Source organism: Brachycentrus maculatus, unplaced genomic scaffold (assembly GCF_059751285.1).
Source record: "Brachycentrus maculatus isolate JH-2025_06_01 unplaced genomic scaffold, ASM5975128v1 h1tg000266l, whole genome shotgun sequence".
NCBI lineage: Eukaryota > Metazoa > Arthropoda > Insecta > Trichoptera > Brachycentridae > Brachycentrus > Brachycentrus maculatus.
Genome location: NW_028281017.1, coordinates 258853 through 278298, shown reverse-complemented (window position 1 = coordinate 278298; position 19446 = coordinate 258853). Strand labels below are relative to the sequence as shown.

At 34.6% G+C, this 19446-nt stretch overlaps 2 protein-coding genes across 2 annotated transcripts; one reads left to right on the top strand and one right to left on the bottom strand.

Moving 5' to 3' along the window:
- Positions 1 to 1023: 1023 nt before the first annotated feature.
- Positions 1024 to 6723, top strand: LOC148305642 (uncharacterized). Its single transcript, XM_088266364.1, has 5 exons — positions 1024 to 1269; positions 2201 to 2761; positions 3480 to 4040; positions 4767 to 5324; positions 6244 to 6723. Exons 1-5 carry the CDS (start codon positions 1024 to 1026, stop codon positions 6607 to 6609), a joined length of 2292 nt encoding a protein of 763 aa, XP_088122490.1. The 3' UTR covers positions 6610 to 6723.
- A 432-nt stretch (positions 6724 to 7155) lies between these two features.
- Positions 7156 to 18705, bottom strand: LOC148305641 (uncharacterized). The gene is made up of 8 exons (XM_088266324.1): positions 18446 to 18705; positions 17827 to 18190; positions 15309 to 15366; positions 14385 to 14607; positions 13010 to 13342; positions 12040 to 12386; positions 8890 to 9148; positions 7156 to 7631 (listed from the first exon to the last, which is right to left on the bottom strand). Exons 1-8 carry the CDS (start codon positions 18689 to 18691, stop codon positions 7266 to 7268), a joined length of 2196 nt encoding a protein of 731 aa, XP_088122450.1. The 5' UTR covers positions 18692 to 18705; the 3' UTR covers positions 7156 to 7265.
- Between the last annotated feature and the right edge of the window lie 741 nt (positions 18706 to 19446).

The following is a 19446-nucleotide window of genomic DNA, read 5'->3' as shown; positions in this document are numbered from 1 at the left end:
CAATAAATAATTTTATGATAATAGGTAATAAAAATCGATCAAAAATCAAAGAGCAAATCGTGAATGTGCTGGCAAAAAACGTTAAATCGAAAATATGCAATTTTGACTTAATGATACGGTATTATAAAGTTTTCAGCGTTCTTTAAACTGACAAAATACACAAAGTAGTTTGAATTGTTATATTTATGTGGTTTAAATAGTAAATTCAACATTAAGTTAAATAGCGGGTATTTTATTCAGGCTAAAAGTTTTTAATAAGTGGGATTATTAAAACAGGGATTTTATAGTTAATGTTTTCCAGTATATCCACAAAATAAGCGTAAAATAAGTCATATTTTTGTCTTGTTATATTATGATAGTATTGTTTATTCGGTTCAAATATTTGATAAATCTCGATATTTTATACATGATGAGTTGTACCCAACCACGCGGTGCCGTGCCTCAGTCTCATCAAATGGAAAAAAAACTGAAAATGCATTTTTTTCAATTATGTTTAATTTCACAATATCTAAACTTAATAATAATAATAAAACCCTTATCAGCACCCCAATAGTCCATAGGGCACTGCGTCATATAAATGCAGTGTTATCTTGATCGTCCGCCTCCGTAATGTAATGGTCAGCACGCTCGGCTACCGTTCTGGAGGTCCCGGGTTCGTTTCCCAAGGGGGGTAAAATAAATATAAGTGATTTTTTCACTGTCATGTTTATTCAATATTACCCTGGACCTGAAGCGGAGGGCTGATCACCTTTCCTTCATATCTAAACTTAGCTTTACAAATATAGAGATTTAATTAAATTAAGAGATTAAGCATGAAATAAAATAATAATAATTCTTGTTATAATGTTTTGAGATAATGCACTAAGGGGCATTGTATTTTCAATTATCTCATCATGACATAACTAAATCACCTTAATCACTGAATTGATAATAAATTAAATAAGAGATATACTCTAGTATAAAAGGTCGTGAAGAATTCGTATCAATAATTCAGTGTGGGCTCGTCTTAAATTAGCCACCAAAATGAAGGCGGTTTTCTTCCTCCTCGCTGTGTTCGGACTCTCCTACGGAGCTGTCCTTCCTCCGCAACAAAAGGGTCTCAACGAGGACCTGCAGGACTTCATTGACCTGATCCCGGTTGATGCGATTTTAAGCATCGTGTTGAACAACTTGGAAGATCCCGAAGTTCAGGCGGTCATCGAATACATCTTCAGTGAAGACTTCAAACTGTTGTGCCAGGAAGTCGAAGCTATTCCGGAGTACGAAGCGGTAAGAACAACACAATACATACATCTCACGGAGTAGACACATACTTTTAATTAAAATAAAGTATTAAAAAAACTTCTTAATTTAATTTTTTTTTAATTATAATGAATACATTGCTCTGTGAATAAAAACAGTAATTTTTAAATGACTGAAGAAATCAATGTATAAAAATTGATTGTTATCGACTAAAACTAAATTACTCTTAATTTAGCTATGTTACTGTAACTAGAACTAGATTACTCTTAACATAATTAAGAGGCGTTACCTTAACTACGACCACATCACTCTTGCTTAATCTTTATTACATTGACTACAACCAGATTCCTCTTAATTAAGCTTTATTACATTGACTACAACCAGATTCCTCTTAATTAAGCTTTATTACATTGATTACAACCAGATTACCATTAATTAAGTTGTATTACATTGATTACAACCAAACTATTCTTAAATTAAGCTTTTTATATTGACTACAACGTTTGTTCTTCCGTAGAAGTAATTTTTACTTTTCAAATCTGTCTTTTAACATTTCATAGATTTATATTTGGATTCTAGTTCTTAACTTTTTGTTGGTAATTCCTAGTTGGATCATATTTTTTAAAACAATAGAGCAATTAATATACCAAATGTACCAGCACAAAAGAGTTATTATTTCAGCAAAAAAGGAGAAATATTGGACTGGTTTTAATATTACACAGACATAGATGGATCAGTCAAGTATAATTTTTAATTAAATAATTGATTATTTTTTTTAAATCTAAATTTCTTGAAAGGTTTTTATTAAGTCTGAAAATAGTTTTATAAAAGTTATAATTTTTTTTACACTCATCTCAAAATCACTATTATTAGGTAGAATTGGTGTATTATAAAACAAGATAATCGAATGACTACGGAGGAAAAATAGTCGGTTACATAAATTATTATTTTTTACCAGGTTATCGCATATTTAGATTCGACTGGTCTCCCCGTTCGTAGTTGGATCGCTTGGATCCATGACCTGATTGGACTTTCCAGAACTTCCTCCTCCAAATCTTCTTCCAGAAGCTTGAGTAACGTCGTCGACCAGATTGTGGAAGTACTGCCTCTCGAGGCCATCGCCGAACTGTACAGGAACAAGCTCATCAGCAGTCCCGCATTCAAAGAGTTGGTGGACAAAATCCAGACCCCGACCTTCCGAGCATTCGTTTATGCGATAGCCGGCAATGATCGAGTGCACCAGATCGCTGAACGTTTGAGGGCAGCTGGAGTAGATGTCGACAAACTTCTCGATTTTCTGAAGGAAGTCTTCGGATTCAACCGTGCCACCTTCAGTACCGAAAAAGACCTGAATGCTGATCTCCAGGACTTCATTGACTTGATCCCGGTTGATGCAATTTTAAGCATCGTGTTGAACAACTTGGAAGATCCCGAAGTGCAGGCGGTCATCGAATACATCTTCAGTGAAGACTTCAAACTGTTGTGCCAGGAAGTCGAAGCTATTCCGGAATACGAAGCAGTAAGTCCATATATTTTTTTAATAAAAAATATAAAAATAACAGCAGAACATTTTTAATTTTTGTAAGTATGTCGGTGTAGAAGTTGGTATTAAATAATTTATCTATTTGGTATTAAGTTTGTGGGATAACAAGATCATTTAAATATAAAAATAAATACTTAAGAATACTACTTTTTAGTTTCTTAATGTAAACGTTGAAAGTAAGGAGAACATCTGTAGTTCTCAAATGTAGTCATTTTAAATTATTAATCGTAAAATTGTATTCATAAAGGTGTTTAATTTAAATAAAAGGATATCTCTTATAATATTAACGTATTCATATAGTTTTAAATATATTAAATTTACTTACTAAAAATAAAATTAAAAAAAAAAAAAATCTTAAATCGGTTTAAAAGTGTTTATGAGTTTTTGTACATATCAAAATTTCTTATGATCATTATGTATTGTGTTAAAAGGCATTTTTGAAACGTAAATATGCGTTTTACTTTTTATTTTCGTAAATAACTATTGAAAGACTCATTGTTCAAACTGCCAACATCATTCAAACTAACTACTTATATGTTTTTATATTCATAATTTTAATATTAATTAAAAAAAAATGATTTCCATTTCAACCTAGCATTGATTGGTTTGATAGGAATAGACCAACTTCATTTCGAATCCGTTGTTGATGACCTTAATTGATGTTGATAATTTGATAATTATTCATTTTTACCAGGTTATCGCTTACTTGGATTCGACTGGTCTCCCCGTTCGTAGTTGGATCGCTTGGATCCATGACCTGATTGGACTCGCCACGACCTCCTCCGCAAGATCTTCTTCCAGAAGCTTGAGTAATGTCGTCGACCAGATTGTGGCAGTACTGCCTCTCGAGGCCATCGCCGAACTGTACAGGAACAAGCTCATCAGCAGTCCCGCATTCAAAGAGTTGGTGGACAAAATCCAGACCCCGACCTTCCGAGCATTCGTTTATGCGATAGCCGGCAATGATCGAGTGCACCAGATCGCTGAACGTTTGAGGGCAGCTGGAGTAGATGTTGACAAACTTCTCGATTTTCTGAAGGAAGTCTTCGGATTCAACCGTGCCACCTTCAGTGCCGAAAAAGACCTGAATGCTGATCTCCAGGACTTCATTGACTTGATCCCGGTTGATGCAATTTTAAGCATCGTGTTGAACAACTTGGAAGATCCCGAAGTGCAGGCGGTCATCGAATACATCTTCAGTGAAGACTTCAAACTGCTGTGCCAGGAAGTCGAAGCTATTCCGGAATACGAAGCAGTAAGTTCATATATTTTTTTAATAAAAAATATAAAAATAACAGCCGAACTCATTTTTGTAAGTATGTCGGTGTAGAAGTTGGTATTAAATAATTTATCTATTTGGTATTAAGTTTGTGGGAAAACAAGATGATTAAAAAAAGTATGTAATACCATATTAGTGAAAGTTAAGAGAACATTAATTGTTCTCCTCCGTAGTGTAATGGGCAGCACGCTCAGCTACCGTACTGGAGGTCCCGGGTTCGATTCCCAGGGGTGGTCAAATAAATATAAGTGATTTTTTTCACTCCAATATTTATTCAATACTACCCTGGACTGGTACTTGGAACGGAGAGCTGATCACCTTTCCTTTATTTGTTAATGATCGAGATAAGAGTGCGTTGATATGATGCAGTGCCCTATGCACCATCGGGTGCGGATTAGGGTTGAAGAAGAAGAAGAATTTTTCTCAAAATTAGTCATTTTTACGTTGATGACCTCAATTGATGTTGATAATTTGTGTCGGGTGTCGGGTTGTGGTCCCGTGGTTAGTGTCGCGGACTATTAAGTCAGAGTTTCTCGGTTCGAACCTACTCTACCAGAATTTGATACCTATTTCTAATAATGAGCCGCTTAGGTTCACAGAAATAGTATGAAATTAAAATAATGGTGTAAATAATAAAAACACCGATATTTCTCTTCTTTTAAGTAATAATAATAATAATTTTATGAATATTTATTTTACTAGGTTATCGCTTACTTGGATTCGACTGGTCTCCCCGTTCGTAGTTGGATCGCTTGGATCCATGACCTGATTGGACTCTCCAGAACTTCATCCGCTAGATCTTCCAGAAGCTTGAGTAATGTCGTCGACCAGATTGTGGAAGTACTGCCTCTCGAGGCCATCGCCGAACTGTACAGGAACAAGCTCATCAGCAGTCCCGCATTCAAAGAGTTGGTGGACAAAATCCAGACCCCGACTTTCCGAGCCTTTGTTTATGCGATAGCAGGCAACGATCGAGTGCACCAGATCGCTGAACGTTTGAGGGCAGCTGGAGTAGATGTCGACAAACTTCTCGATTATCTGAAGGAAGTCTTCGGATTCAACCGAGCCACTTTCAGTACTGAAAAAGACCTGAATCAAGATCTCCAGGACTTCATTGACCTGATTCCAGTTGATGCAGTTTTAAACATCATTTTGAACAACCTGGAAGATCCTGAATTGCAAGCAGTAATTGAATACATCTTCAGTGAAGACTTCAAACTATTGTGCCAGGAAGTCGAAGCAGTTCCTGAATATGATGCTGTAAGTATTGCACTTGATCAATAATTCTTAATCAATAATTCTTTTAACATTTCTTCTTCTTCTAACCCCACACCCAATGGTGCATAAGGCACTGCATCGTGTATTAACATTGTTATCTCGATCGTTATAAACATGAAGGAACCGTAATCAGCCCTGCGCTTCAGGTCCAGGGTCCAGGTTAAAAATTCATCTTTATTTCGACTCCTGAGATTGAACCTGGGACCATGTTAGTTTCACACATTGACCGATTTTGTAAAAGTAAAAGATTGCTAGTGCTTTGCCTTTTTTTTAGAGGAGATTTGCATTTATTATTATTTAACTTGCTTATTATGTAAGGTTTATACATCATTAACTGGATTTTTATTTGTTCTAACTGAATAAAGATGTTTTATTTAAATCTATGTTGGGAACAGAAGGAATAATCTAGTGTGGGCCAATCAGAAATTTCCCATGATTTGCTCATTGCTGGGAAGAAACCACACAAAACTCCTCAGGAGAAGACGAAGTGTTCCATTAAAAGAGAGTTCGGCATTTTGTGTTTTAGTTTGGTTTATGGTACCAATGTCCTTCATTTATGATGTATGATACTACCTCTCGTGACAGTATCCTTATGAACTATCACGGATCCCATGTCGGATAGGTCCTCATCCAGGCTACTGCCAACTACTGTATTTTTTTTATTATTTTGGTTAATTTGATTTTTGAGTAAATAGGAGCTCTTTTTGAGAGGAATTGACTGTTTTTAGAGGAAACTAATCTAGAATGAATCTCGTGGGTATTCACATGATTTCGATATATTGTTGTTTCCACTGACACCAACATACCCACATTCCTTACAATAAATATACAGAATCAGCATTGTCAAATTATTGCAGTTCATATAATTTTCTTCAACTCTGTTTTATTTTTATTTTGGCAGGTAATCGGTTATCTGGCTGACACAGGTCTGCCCGTCAGAAGTTGGATCGCATGGCTCCATGACCTGATCGGCTTGAGGCGCTCCTCTATCAGGGTCACATCTAGAGGGCTCGACGACATCATCCACCAGATCATGGACGTCCTGCCGCTTGACGACATCGTAGCTCTGTACAAGGACAAGCTTGACAGCAGTCCCGCTTTCGGGGAGTTGGTCGACAAGATCCAAACCCCGACGTTCAGAGCGTTTGTTCAAGCGTTGGTAGATAATGACAGAATTCACAACATCGCTCAATATCTTAGGTCGGTTGGAGTCCATGTTGACGAATTCCTCGCTTGGCTCAAGGAAGTGTTTGGCTTCAACTATTGATTTATATAAACTAACCATATAATTTTACTTTAAAAAATGATCACTAAAAATGAATCAGCACATTTGTACATACCTAGACTGAATTCAATGAAATAAACGGAACTTTATGTCAAATATGTGTTTAAATTAATATTTTTTTAGACCTACAATTTACTACTTAAGCTAAATAATTAAAATACTATCTAAATTTATGATTTTTTAAAGTCAAAACTCAAAGCCTTTCTTAAAATGTAAATATTCAGTTAAAATATTTAAAACAATGGTGTTTCTTGAGTTTTCAGTAAATTCAGTATATTTTACAATATACGAGTATTTTTACTGAAAAAATGCAGGTGATTACGTTCCTGGTGGCTATTATAACAATTTTTATTGTGTGTAACAAAGACATTAAGCAATACAGATGCACTGTAGTTAAGATAAAGGTTTTACACGTATCTACTAAATATCTTGATTTAAAAATAAAATATTGATTTGCACAGTTTTTTTAAGTAAAGAGGAGAGAAAAGAGGTAATAAAAGAAAAATGTAATGAAAATAAGTTTATTTGAATTAGGATATCACATTATGAAAGCGAACTATCACAAAACAAAATATATACATTAAACACATTCAAATGGTTGGTTAATTTTTATGTGGGACAAATTGATCAGTCTTGATTTAATAGGGCTTGGGGTAGAAGAAGTCCCTCAGCACCTGGAGGAGGTACTCGATGTCCAGTCCAGCGGCCTTCAGCATGGCTGAGATTTCTTGGATCCTCTTGTTGGCATACAGGGCGTCCACGAACCCCCTGAACTCGGGAGATCCCAGCTGGTCGAAGAGGTTCTTGAACTCGGGGCTGGTCTCCATCTTGTGGTGGTAGAAGGCTTCAAGAGCGTCGAAGTCGATGATGGCCTTGATCTCGTCAATCATGGCGCGGAGACCTCCGGTTTTGGGTGAGCTAGAACGGCTGATTCCGATGAGCTCGTGAAGTCCCTGGATCCATTTCTTGATGGGGAGACCAGCAGCGTCGATGAAATCAATGACCTTTACGATACACAAAAAATTACAAACATGATTCAAAATTAATAAAATATATTATATATTGTTGAAAGATACAGTTAAGCGACAAACTAGTAAAAAGTATAAAAATCCTCTAGTGCACGACTATGATACCTGCTTCACCCACAACGAACGATGGATGGTCCCAAGAGTGAACAATACATTGGCAGGAGAACACTTTCATACATAGTTCTAAACATTAAGAGTAAGAGGTCTTTCAAAAATATAAAGTTATGGCAATATAAAGGAACGGGTAAACAACCAAGAGTTCATTTGTAAAAATAGTTATAATTTTTTTTTATCTAACTTGACAGATAAATTATAATTCATTATCGAGTCTTGTCATATTACAACTTACTTGTTACTCATATAGTCATATAGCTTATAATATTACCCATATAGCCCATGGAGAGTTGTCATAGTTAGACTTATGTATTACCCTATAGTCATGTAGCTTGTCATATTACCTATAACGATTAATCATCGAGACATGACATATTAAGACTTATTTATTACTCATAAAGCTTGTCAAATTACCTCTACAGCCCATCGAAACTTGTCATATTAAGACTTATTTATTACCCATATAGCTTGTCATATGACCCATATATTACGACACATATAAAACCTAACTTAATGCATTTTGAATTGTTGGGTAATATATCCAAAATAAAACAAGGTTTTTGTTGGATTGAATTCTACATTTATTTATGTATATCTTAATACGTGACGCGTTTCATCTTCTTAGGACATTATCAAACACTCGATAGTGTTTGATGGTGTTTGATAATGTAAGCACTCGGAGTGTTTGATAATGTCCTAAGAAGACGAAACGCGTCACGTATTAAGATATACATAAATAAATGTAAAGTTCAATCCAACAAAACTTGTTTTATTTTGGATATATTACCCAGCAGTTCAATATGGAATTCTACCAACTGTCTGCAGTTACAATAAATTAAAGCGTTTTTCCCGTCGATTTGGCTGACTTCAAGTCCCACTTTTACAGTTTTTTTTAATTATATAAAAAGACGTACCTATTCCAAACGAGACAAAATCCTTATTTTATATTTCATACAAAATAACACATATTTATGTAACTGGATTATCTCCAATTATAGGAGTTATTTAGGATTATTTGAAATAATTAAAAAAAAAATACCACGATCAGATCAATCAGAACCTAAAATCTGGCGGTGTCAAAAGTCTGACCTGGTGTCAAAAGAGTGATTGAATAACTTACGGCATTGTATTCTGGGATCTGTTCCACCTCCATGACCAAAGACTTGAATTCTTCCCCGAAGATGTATTCAATGGCTTGCTGGAGTTCAGGGTCCTCCAAGTACTTGAAGAAGATGGCGACGATCTCATCAAGGGGTAGGAGAGCCACGAACTCATCCATGTCAGTGCTCAGGTCTCTCTTCACGGGGGTAGCGGTGCCAACACCCCCCAAGGCAACCACGGCCAGAATAGCGAACAAGAACTTCATGGTGGATATTCTAAGTCAACCCTCGAAACTTGAATGATTTTCCAAGGAACTAGTTTTTCTATTTATACTATTTTTTGAGAGAGTAAGAGTAACACCTGTGGATTACAAAAGATAAGGGATTAAACACCTGCAGATTTTTTATCGGATAACTACAATGTAGTAGGTGTTTCCATAGTAAAGAATTATAAATCTCCAAAAACAAAAGTAATCTACCGATCAAATATTCTTGTAGCAACGGAAATATAAAATGTTTTGTTGATAATCTGGTTAAACTTCTTTCATATCTTTTAATTTAATCAATTTATGTTATCTTTTATCATTTTTCTTGTAAACAGTTTAGTTTGACACCATTTGTTGTTAATATATTAAATAAAGAAGTTTTGTGTACCAACATACTCTCTTTAGAAATTAATAATCAATGTGACTTCATTTTGCTTCAAGAAACATGGCCCCTTTCTGCGAATTAATTATTTATTAATCGACTTTATTCCGGTGAGTCCTATGTCGAATGTCATTCGACATCGACTTTATTCCGGTGAGTCCTATGTCGAATGTCATTCGACATCGACTTTATTCCGGTGAGTCCTATGTCGAATGTCATTCGACATCGACTTTATTCCGGTGAGTCCTATGTCGAATGTCATTCGACATCGACTTTATTCCGGTGAGTCCTATGTCGAATGTCATTCGACATTTTTTCTTCAGCAGTTTAGTGTTAAAATACAAGCAAACATATTTTTTCTCACTCATATTTAGTGTGCGGTATACTGGGACGAGGATTGATTGACTTTTATAAACACAAGAATGTGTAACTTTCTACCTGAGAATGATACAAATTGGTTTGTTTTGGGGGCTGGTTCGGTACCCGTCACTCGGATGTCCGGCTACCGGCATCAGTTAAACTCGATCCGTGCGCATGTGAGTAGCAGTGATTACGATTCCATTCACAATAGCCCACGTGTATGGAAAAATGTTAAGCTCAACGAAAAATTCCTGGAGGTAGGGAAGAAACCCGATACATTTGCGTCACTTACGAGAGAAAGCTCGGCCCTTGCATCGGTGACTGTTTTCACCGATATCATACATTAATAATAATAATAAAACCCTTACCGCACCCCAATGGTGCATAGGGCAATGCTTCATATAAACGCAGTGTTATCTTGATCGTTTACACATGAAGGAAAGGTGATCAGCCCTCCACTTCAGGTACCAGTCCAGTGCAATATTGAATAAATATTAGCGTGAAAAAATCACTTATATTTATTAAACCCCCCTGGGAATCGAACCCGGGACCTCCAGAACGGTAGCCGAGCATGCTGACCATTACACTACGGAGGCGGACATCATACATATCATACATTAGATGTCTATAAAATGTAATAATAAGAGACAAGATTGAATACATTCAAAATAAAAATAAATTTTTAAAAAAAGTGTAGTTTTATTTAAAAAAAACTTGGATGTATTGTTGTACCCTGTAATGCTGTAAATCAATTATGGACCTGATGGAATTTTTTTTATGGACCGGAAAAGGTTACAGACAATAATAGATTAAAGGGTGCAGATACTCGTGGTATAAAAAATATTTCGATTTTTATTTTACTTGGTAAATAGCACTATTTATTTCTATTGTTATGCATGTTTCGATGCGTTCATCATCATTTTCATACAAATACATGGTCTAATAATGAACTCGTGATTGATCGTGTCTCAAGAGATTTTAAGAAATAGTGGTACATTACCAAACCAAAATTTTAAATAACCTGTCCGAGAGTGAATTTTTGCGGACAAAACTGTATCTGAGAAGTGTTTTTTTTTTTAATTTTTAATTTTAAATTTTAATTTTTTATCATATTTTTGCAACATATTTTTCGAATAAAAAATTATTTACACCAATATCAAAATTATCAGTATTTTATTTTATGGGTTTACGATGACGTCACACAATCTTTATTTAAAGTAAAATGTCGAGAGTAAAACAGAAAAATAATCCAAAGTATAGATTTATTTAAGTATTACCACATTTAGCAATAACAGTGCTATTTTATAAATAAATGTCACCGGGTTTAAGTTAAATGCGCGGCCGTTCATGTACGCCCATTGTTTTGTTGACGACCATGTACGGCCACACTCCCGGACATATAAACATATTACCACAAAGTGACCGCTTAACCATTTCATATAATTAATTGTTTATTTTTCATGACAGAAGTTATTAATTGTTAGTTGGTTGTGAGAAGGTGAAAAAAACCATTCTAAATTAAATAATATTTGTCACACAAAAAAAATTGTTTTGATAGCTAAGGAAGCGTAACCACTTAGAATTTTTCCAGGAAAAATACAGGTACCTACTGTAATATATTCACTGAAAACCCAAGAAACAATCATTTTTTTCAAAAATATTTTTACTGACACTTCTTACGAAAAGTTTTGAGTTTTGTGTTATAAAAACACATATTTTAAAAATGTTTTTCGCAGATACTCTGTGGCACATTTTATAACCTGTATAAAATAAAACAACTTTCTTTTTAACCACATTTTTATTGGTGCATATCTTCTCCAACCGGTTTCGACAAGAACATTGTCATCATCAGGGTTAAACATGTACTCGTTTAACCCAGATGATGACAAGTTTCTTGTCGAAACCGGTTGATGAATAATGTACCGATAGAAAAGTGGTTAAAAACAAAGTTATTTTATTTTATAAAGCATATTTTTATAAAACATATGAGTTAGTTGAAGGTTTGAAAAAATATTAATTGAAATACAAATTTGACATAAAGTTCCGTTTATTTCATCGAATTCAGTGTAGGTATTTACAAAAAGAGCTGGGTAATTTTTGTCATTTTTTTAGAAAGTAAAATTTTATTGTTAGTTTGTATAAATCAATAGTTGAAACCAAACACTTCCTTGAGCCAAGCGAGGAATTCGTCAACATGGACTCCAATCGATCTCAGATATTCAGCGATGCCGTGAATTCTGTCATTATCTACCAACGCCTGAACAAACGCTCTGAACGTCGGGGTTTGGATCTTGTCGACCAACTCCCCGAAAGCGGGACTGCTGTCAAGCTTGTCCTTGTACAGAGCTACGAGGTCGTCTAGTGGCAGGATGTCTATGATCTGGTGGATGATGTTGTCGAGTCCTCTAGACGTGACCCTGATGAAGGAGCGCCTCAAGCCGATCAGGTCATGGAGCCATGCGATCCAACTTCTGACGGGCAGACCGGTCTCAGCCAGATAATCGATGACCTGCCAAATAAAAATACAGCTAAAGAATTTTAATTAATTTGGCAGTGTTGATTTCGTACGTGTCTTGCAAGGAATGTCATGTGCAGTTGAATATCCACAATGATGGGAGTTCAACAAGCTGCTCTCCAGCATTATCATTGAACAGGAAGGCGTCCTGCCCAACATCTTGACCACGCTTCAGTCCAAGAATACCGAAAAGTCACTCACTTGGAGTTCCTAATAACTTGAATATATAAAGTATATATATGTAGAATAAACCAAAGTCAAATCTTTAACTTACATTTTTCCACCACCTGAACCCACAACATTTATGTTAATGACCTATTTAATGTGTGATCAATTAACAAAATCGGTCAATGCGTTAAACAAATATGTTGAAAGGGTACCCGGGTTTGATTCTCATATGAGAGGGTCAAAATAAACATGTATTTTTCAATAAATCGTTTTTCAGTATCACCCTGGACTGGTACCTGAAGCACTGGGCTGAATACCATTCCTTTATGTATTTGACGATCAAAATAAAAATAGTTGTAAACGATACAGTACGATGCACCATTGGGTGTGGCTAAGAGTTAGATGAAGAAGAAATATTTAAATAATTATTGATAATATGCAATACTTACAGCGTCATATTCCGGAATTGCTTCAACTTCTTGGACTAAGGATTTGAAGTCATCACTGAAGATGTATTCAATAACTACTTGCAATTCAGGATCTTCCAGGTTGTTCAAAATAATGTTTAAAACTGCATCAACTGGAATCAGGTCAATGAAGTCCTGGAGATCTTGATTCAGGTCTTTTTCGGCACTGAAGGTGGCACGGTTGAATCCGAGGACTTCCTTCAGAAAATGGAGAAGTTTGTCGACATCTACTCCAGCTGCCCTCAAACGTTCAGTGATCTGGTGCACTCGATCATTGCTTGCTATCGCATTTACGAATGCTCGGAAGATCGGGGTCTGGATTTCGTCATATGGAAAAATTACATAGTTATTATTTCATCATAATAATATAACGCTAGTTATATTTCTAAATTATATCTAGGAGAGAGGTTCGTACCTTGTATTTTTTTAATTTCTTAGTTTAAAAAAAAATTATATATTTTTTTATTGAACCAAATAGATCCGTTATTTATTATCAAATTGTTAGAAGATATCATATGCTTATCATGCATAGTATACATAGGAATGACATTTTACAAAACCTCTTCTCTTGGCTCAAGGTACGGTACGGTCACGTACCTTGGTCAAATAGGGAAATCGTTCAGTAAAACTATTTATATAGTTTATTATGTTTTATATTTTCGTCATAGGGTTTTATTTCTTTATTTATCTAAAATTCATGTACAGAAAAAAAATAAGTACATTGACGGGCTCATTGCTAAAAAGCAATATCTTCCAACCAACCAAAAACAGATTGGTGATATTGATCAAAACGTTTGATACCATATATGGCTATTTGCAATCAGAGGGTTATCTATGGGCTTGTAAAAAAAGTACTCCGAGAACGGAGGAAATGAATATGCTTAGTGACTTTGAAGTATTGTGACAGCTTCATCTACTTAACAAAGATTAAAGGTTTCAGTGATCACTTTACAAACGTGTAACATTCACCAATTCTACCCATGATTGACAACCACACTTCACACTATTCTTGGAAGTTATATATGTATGATTCAATTTAAAAACATTGTGCTTGAATCACTAAAACTTCACTAGAGGCATCTTTTGTGAGATATAAAAAGCTTTTTATTCAGCAAAAACTCTTTCCATTGTTTTTGAAGTCCGAATACTGGATTATAATCACATACATGAGAAACGCCAGAGAATTATTTTTTCATGAATTATTTTTTTTATTTTTAGCTTATAATTTGGCCAGTTAATTTACTAACGACATTTTAAGTATGTTCACAAATCTGGATTATATCCAATTATAGAAGTTATTTAGGAGTTATTAAAAAAAATTAAAAAATTATATAATTTGAGTGATTGAATAACTTACGGCATTGTATTCTGAGATCTGTTCCACCTTCATGACCAGAGCTTGCTGAAGTTCAGGGTCCTCCAAGTACTTGGAGAAGATAGCGTCGATCTCATCAAGAGGTAGAAGAGCCACGAACTTATCCATGTCAGTGCTCAGGTCTCTCTTTACGGGGGTAGCGGCGCCAACACTCCCCAAGGCAACCACGGCCAGAATAGCGAACAAGAACATCATGGTAGATATTCTAGTCAACCCTCAAAAATTGAATGATTTTTCAAGGAAGTGGTTTTCCTATTTATACTAGATTTTAGAAAAGTAAGAGTAACACCTGCGGATTATAAAAGATAAGAGATTTATCACCTTCAGATTTTTTTGTCGGATAACTAGATACTGTTTCCATGGTAGGTACAGAATCTCTGAAAAGAAAAGTAATCTGCCGATCAAATATCCTTGTAGCAACGGAAATATATTTAGTTGATAATCTAGTTTTACTAATTTTTTTATCTTTTCATTTAATCGATGCTATTTTATCATTTTTTATAGATCGTAGACAGTTTAGTTTGACACCATTTGTTGTTAAAAATTTATTACCTGTAAGAGTTTTGTGTACCAACATATTCTCAAACCATAATGAATGAGTTATGCTTAATTTTTTTCGTATTTTGATCTAAATAATTGGCCAAAGCACATAATTTTCTTAAATATTATTACAGTTAGAATTTCATGATGGCTTTAGACCTTAAAATAATATCTTTCATTTCGTTAAAGATGACAAACTTATCGATCTAGCAGCAGATGAGGATCACAAATCGTCTTTCGACTCTTTGCCGAAGACGAGTTCTCAAGTTCTTCGCCCACATTGCTCGTAGACCACCAGACAACCAGGAGAGGCATGTCATAACCGAAAGCCTAGAAGGTCGGAGAGCTGGAGGTAGATCTTCAAACCGATGGACCGACCAGGTGAAAGAGATCACAGGCCTCTCCGTCGCGGGAGCTCTATAGGCTGCACAATGCAGGGACCAATAGCGGAGTGTTGTCCGAGGATCTCAGCAATGAGAAAACGGCCGGAGAAGAAGAAGAAAAATATGATCAAGAAATTCATAATCAATATGATTTCATTTTGATTCAAGAAACATGGCTCCTCCCTTCGGATATGATTTTTTAGCAGAAATTCATCCAAATCATGACGCTCACGGAACTTTAAGTTGACTTACATCATTTTGTGTGTGTCCAAATACTTTTTCACAGATTATCTACAATTAGCAGTTATTTTTTATATATTTTTTGACATATTTCATCTCACCATAGATGTCTTTATTAACTGCCGAGACGTCCAAATTCGTCTTCATCTTTGTTGAAATGTCAAAAAATAATATAAAAGTTGGCTTAACCATTGTAACTGAAATCAACAAAATGTAATTTTTGTATTGTTGGGTAATTTGTATTGTTGGTATATAAGGACATTTTGTAAATAATTTTAGTCAATGTTTGATAATGTCCTAAGAAGACGATCACGTATACATAAATATACATAAATAAATGTAGAATTCAATCCAAAAAACCGTCTTTTATTTTGCATATATTACCCAACAATTCAATATGGAATTCTACCAACTGTCTTCAGTTACAATAAATTTGTAATTTTTGTGTTAGTGATTGGTTATATTTTCTCATTCGTTTCATTTCAACGTGCTTCTTACCTTATTTTTTTAAATGCCTTTTTACTGTACCCGTTTATTGTTTTATATTTTACATTTTCAATGTGTTAGTTTTGTTTATTTTTTATTATTATCTATTTAACTATATTTTTGGTGTTTTTGTTTTGCTAACTCCAATCCTAAAATGAGTAATGGAAATTACTCATCGGGAATATTATATATGTGACATATCGCTCACTCCTTTCAAGAACGTCATAAATCAAAAATCGACAATTTTCAGTTGTTTATGTTTTCGGAATGCCCAAAAAATGTACTATAACCCAGCAAAAGTGGCAGCATATTTTTAACTTAATATTTACCTGCTACAGGGCAGAAAGTGTTGTTTTTGCATTTTGAAGAAAAGGTATTGTTTAATTATTTTTTTAAATAAACTAAATATTTTTCAAATGGATAATAAACCTTCAGGTTTTACCTCATAGGATCTGTTGCACAATAAAAAGTTTAATAAGTGGGTTGATATTTATTTTTAAAACATTGCATTATATTTTCAAACTTTAAAAACGCTCTCCTGAAAAATCATATTTTTTGATTTATGACGTTCTTGAAAGGAGTGAGCGATATGTGTGTAAAATGTCGGTTGGTCGAATCACACAGCGAAGGATGTTAGATAGCATTTATTATATTTATAATGTATTTTACTACTACTACTTCCATCACGCCGTTTACTCCAGAGGTAGGCAGAGAGGATGTAATACCCCATTTGTCTATCCTGGCATCTAGTTTTCTTCACATTTAGTCATCATGCCCCCCCCAATAGACTTTTGACACGACCAGTTCTTAGGTTCTGATTGATCTGATCGAGCCAAATTTTTTTAGGTGTCCTTGTACTTCTTTCCCGTTCACATTCTTATTTTTTTTTACAAAAACATTTTCAAATAACACAGAATAGTTGGTAAATATACAAAACATTTCAAATTTAAGGTTTCTACCTCTCTAATAAAGAAGATAGTTGTGTTGAGAGAGGGAGCTCGATTAACATTTTTTTTATAAACAAAGTAAATTAAAACAATGTTAATTAAAAAAAAAATCAATTAACTGTATATGGTAAATTCATGCCTTTAGAGAGATAGCGAGTGTTTTTGCCTAGAATTTGCACTCATAAACTACAAGAAATTATTGTAACTGAAAACATTAAGTGCAAACCACTCACGAGTAGGTATAGGCCATAAAAAGTTTTGTGTTGCATAAGCCGTAGTTGGATTTCAGAATCACTTAGATGTTAGGCAATTCATATTCTATTCTATTAAAATCAAGATATTTATTTGATAAAGGTTTTTACATTAATCTAATAAATATCTTGATTTTAATAGAAAATTACACTGTTTTTTTGTGCAGTAAAGACGACTCATAAGAGAAAAATGAAGTGAAAATAAGTTTATTAGGATTAGGATATCACATTATGAAAGCGTAAGTAGGGCCATGATAAGCGGTGATGCATAAGCCGTAACTAGATTTCAGAGTCACTTAGACATTAGGCAATGCAAATGCACTGTAGTTAAGATAATGATTTTACACGCATCTACTAAATATCTTGATTTGAAAATAAAATATTGATTTGCACAGTGTTTTTAAGCAGTAATGAGGATAGAAAAGAGGTAATAAAAGAAAAATGTATTGAAAATAAGTTTATTAGAATTAGGATATCACATTATGAAAGCGAACTATCACAAAACAAAATATATACATTAAAAACAATCAAATGGTTGGTTAATTTTTATGTGGGGCAAATCGATCAGTCTTGATTTAATAGGGCTTGGGGTAGAAGAAGTCCCTCAGCACCTGGAGGAGGTACTCGATGTCCAGTCCAGCGGCCTTCAGCATGGCTGAGATTTCTTGGATCCTCTTGTTGGCATACAGGGCGTCCACGAACCCCCTGAACTCGGGAGATCCCAGCTGGTCGAAGAGGTTCTTGAACTCGGGGCTGGTCTCCATCTTGTGGTGGTAGAAGGCTTCAAGAGCGTCGAAGTCGATGATGGCCTTGATCTCGTCAACCATGGCGCGGAGACCTCCGGTTTTGGGTGAGCTGGAACGGCTGATTCCGATGAGCTCGTGAAGTCCCTGGATCCATTTCTTGATGGGGAGACCAGCAGCGTCGATAAAATCGATGACCTGCAAGAAAAAAAAATTACTTCAAGTCTCACTTTTACAGTTTTTTTTAATTATATAAAAAGACGTACCTATTCCAAACGAGACAATATCCTTATTTTATATTTCATACAAAATAACACATATTTATATAACTGGATTATCTCCAATTATAGAAGTTATAAAGGAGTTATTTAAAATAATTTTAAAAAAATGCCACGATCAGATCAATCAGAACCTAAAACCTGGCGGTGTCAAAAGAGTGATTGAATAACTTACGGCGTTGTATTCTGGGATCTGTTCCACTTCCATGACCAGAGACTTGAATTCTTCCCCGAAGATGTATTCAATGGCTTTCTGGAGTTCAGGGTCCTCCAAGTACTTGAAGAAGATGGCGACGATCTCATCAAGGGGTAGGAGAGCCACGAACTCATCCATGTCAGTGCTCAGGTCTCTCTTCACGGGGGTAGCGGTGCCAACACCCCCCAAGGCAACCACGGCCAGAATAGCGAACAAGAACTTCATGGTGGATATTCTAATTCAACACTAAGAATGATTTTCTGAGGCAATTCTTTCAGTATTTATACCTATTTTTTAAATATTATTTGTGCCACCTGAGCATTTGTGAAGATAAGGGATTAAACACCTGAAGATGTTTTTATCATAACACTATAAATTAGTTAAAGGTGTTTGTTTGATTAGCAACTTTGAAATCATCGATATTGATCGGTATCTAGATTAACCATTCACATTCGAGTGTAACTTCATCAGAAATAGGATTATACTTTATACATGTATGATCAAAATGCATTGACAGATCAAAGTTCAATCAGATTTTATCAGTTGAAGCAATTTAAAACATAATTAAAAATTGAAATAGTTTTTGTAATTTATTGGTTATACTCACAGCATTGGTAGCTAGTTTCTCAAGTTAAAAGGTTGTTCATTTAATTTTTTCCCTATACTAAAATTTTTATTAATATTGTTCAAATATGTTCAAATGTTCTTAAAAATAACTTGTTTAAATAAAAATTAAAAAATATTTTATTCTGTTCAATATTTAATTTATTTAATGAAGTGACATGAGTTTTTTTGTTTATAAAAATTGCATTCATTTTCTAGATATTTCTATTTTACAATCTTAAAATTAATAATGCTGTTTTCTCCAATAAAGACACTACACTCTTGTGCTTGAAGAGGGACGTACTTATTATTTATTATTTATGTTTGTGGGTGATAATATTTTAAATAATTGAGGAATAATCTTACAAACATTTCAT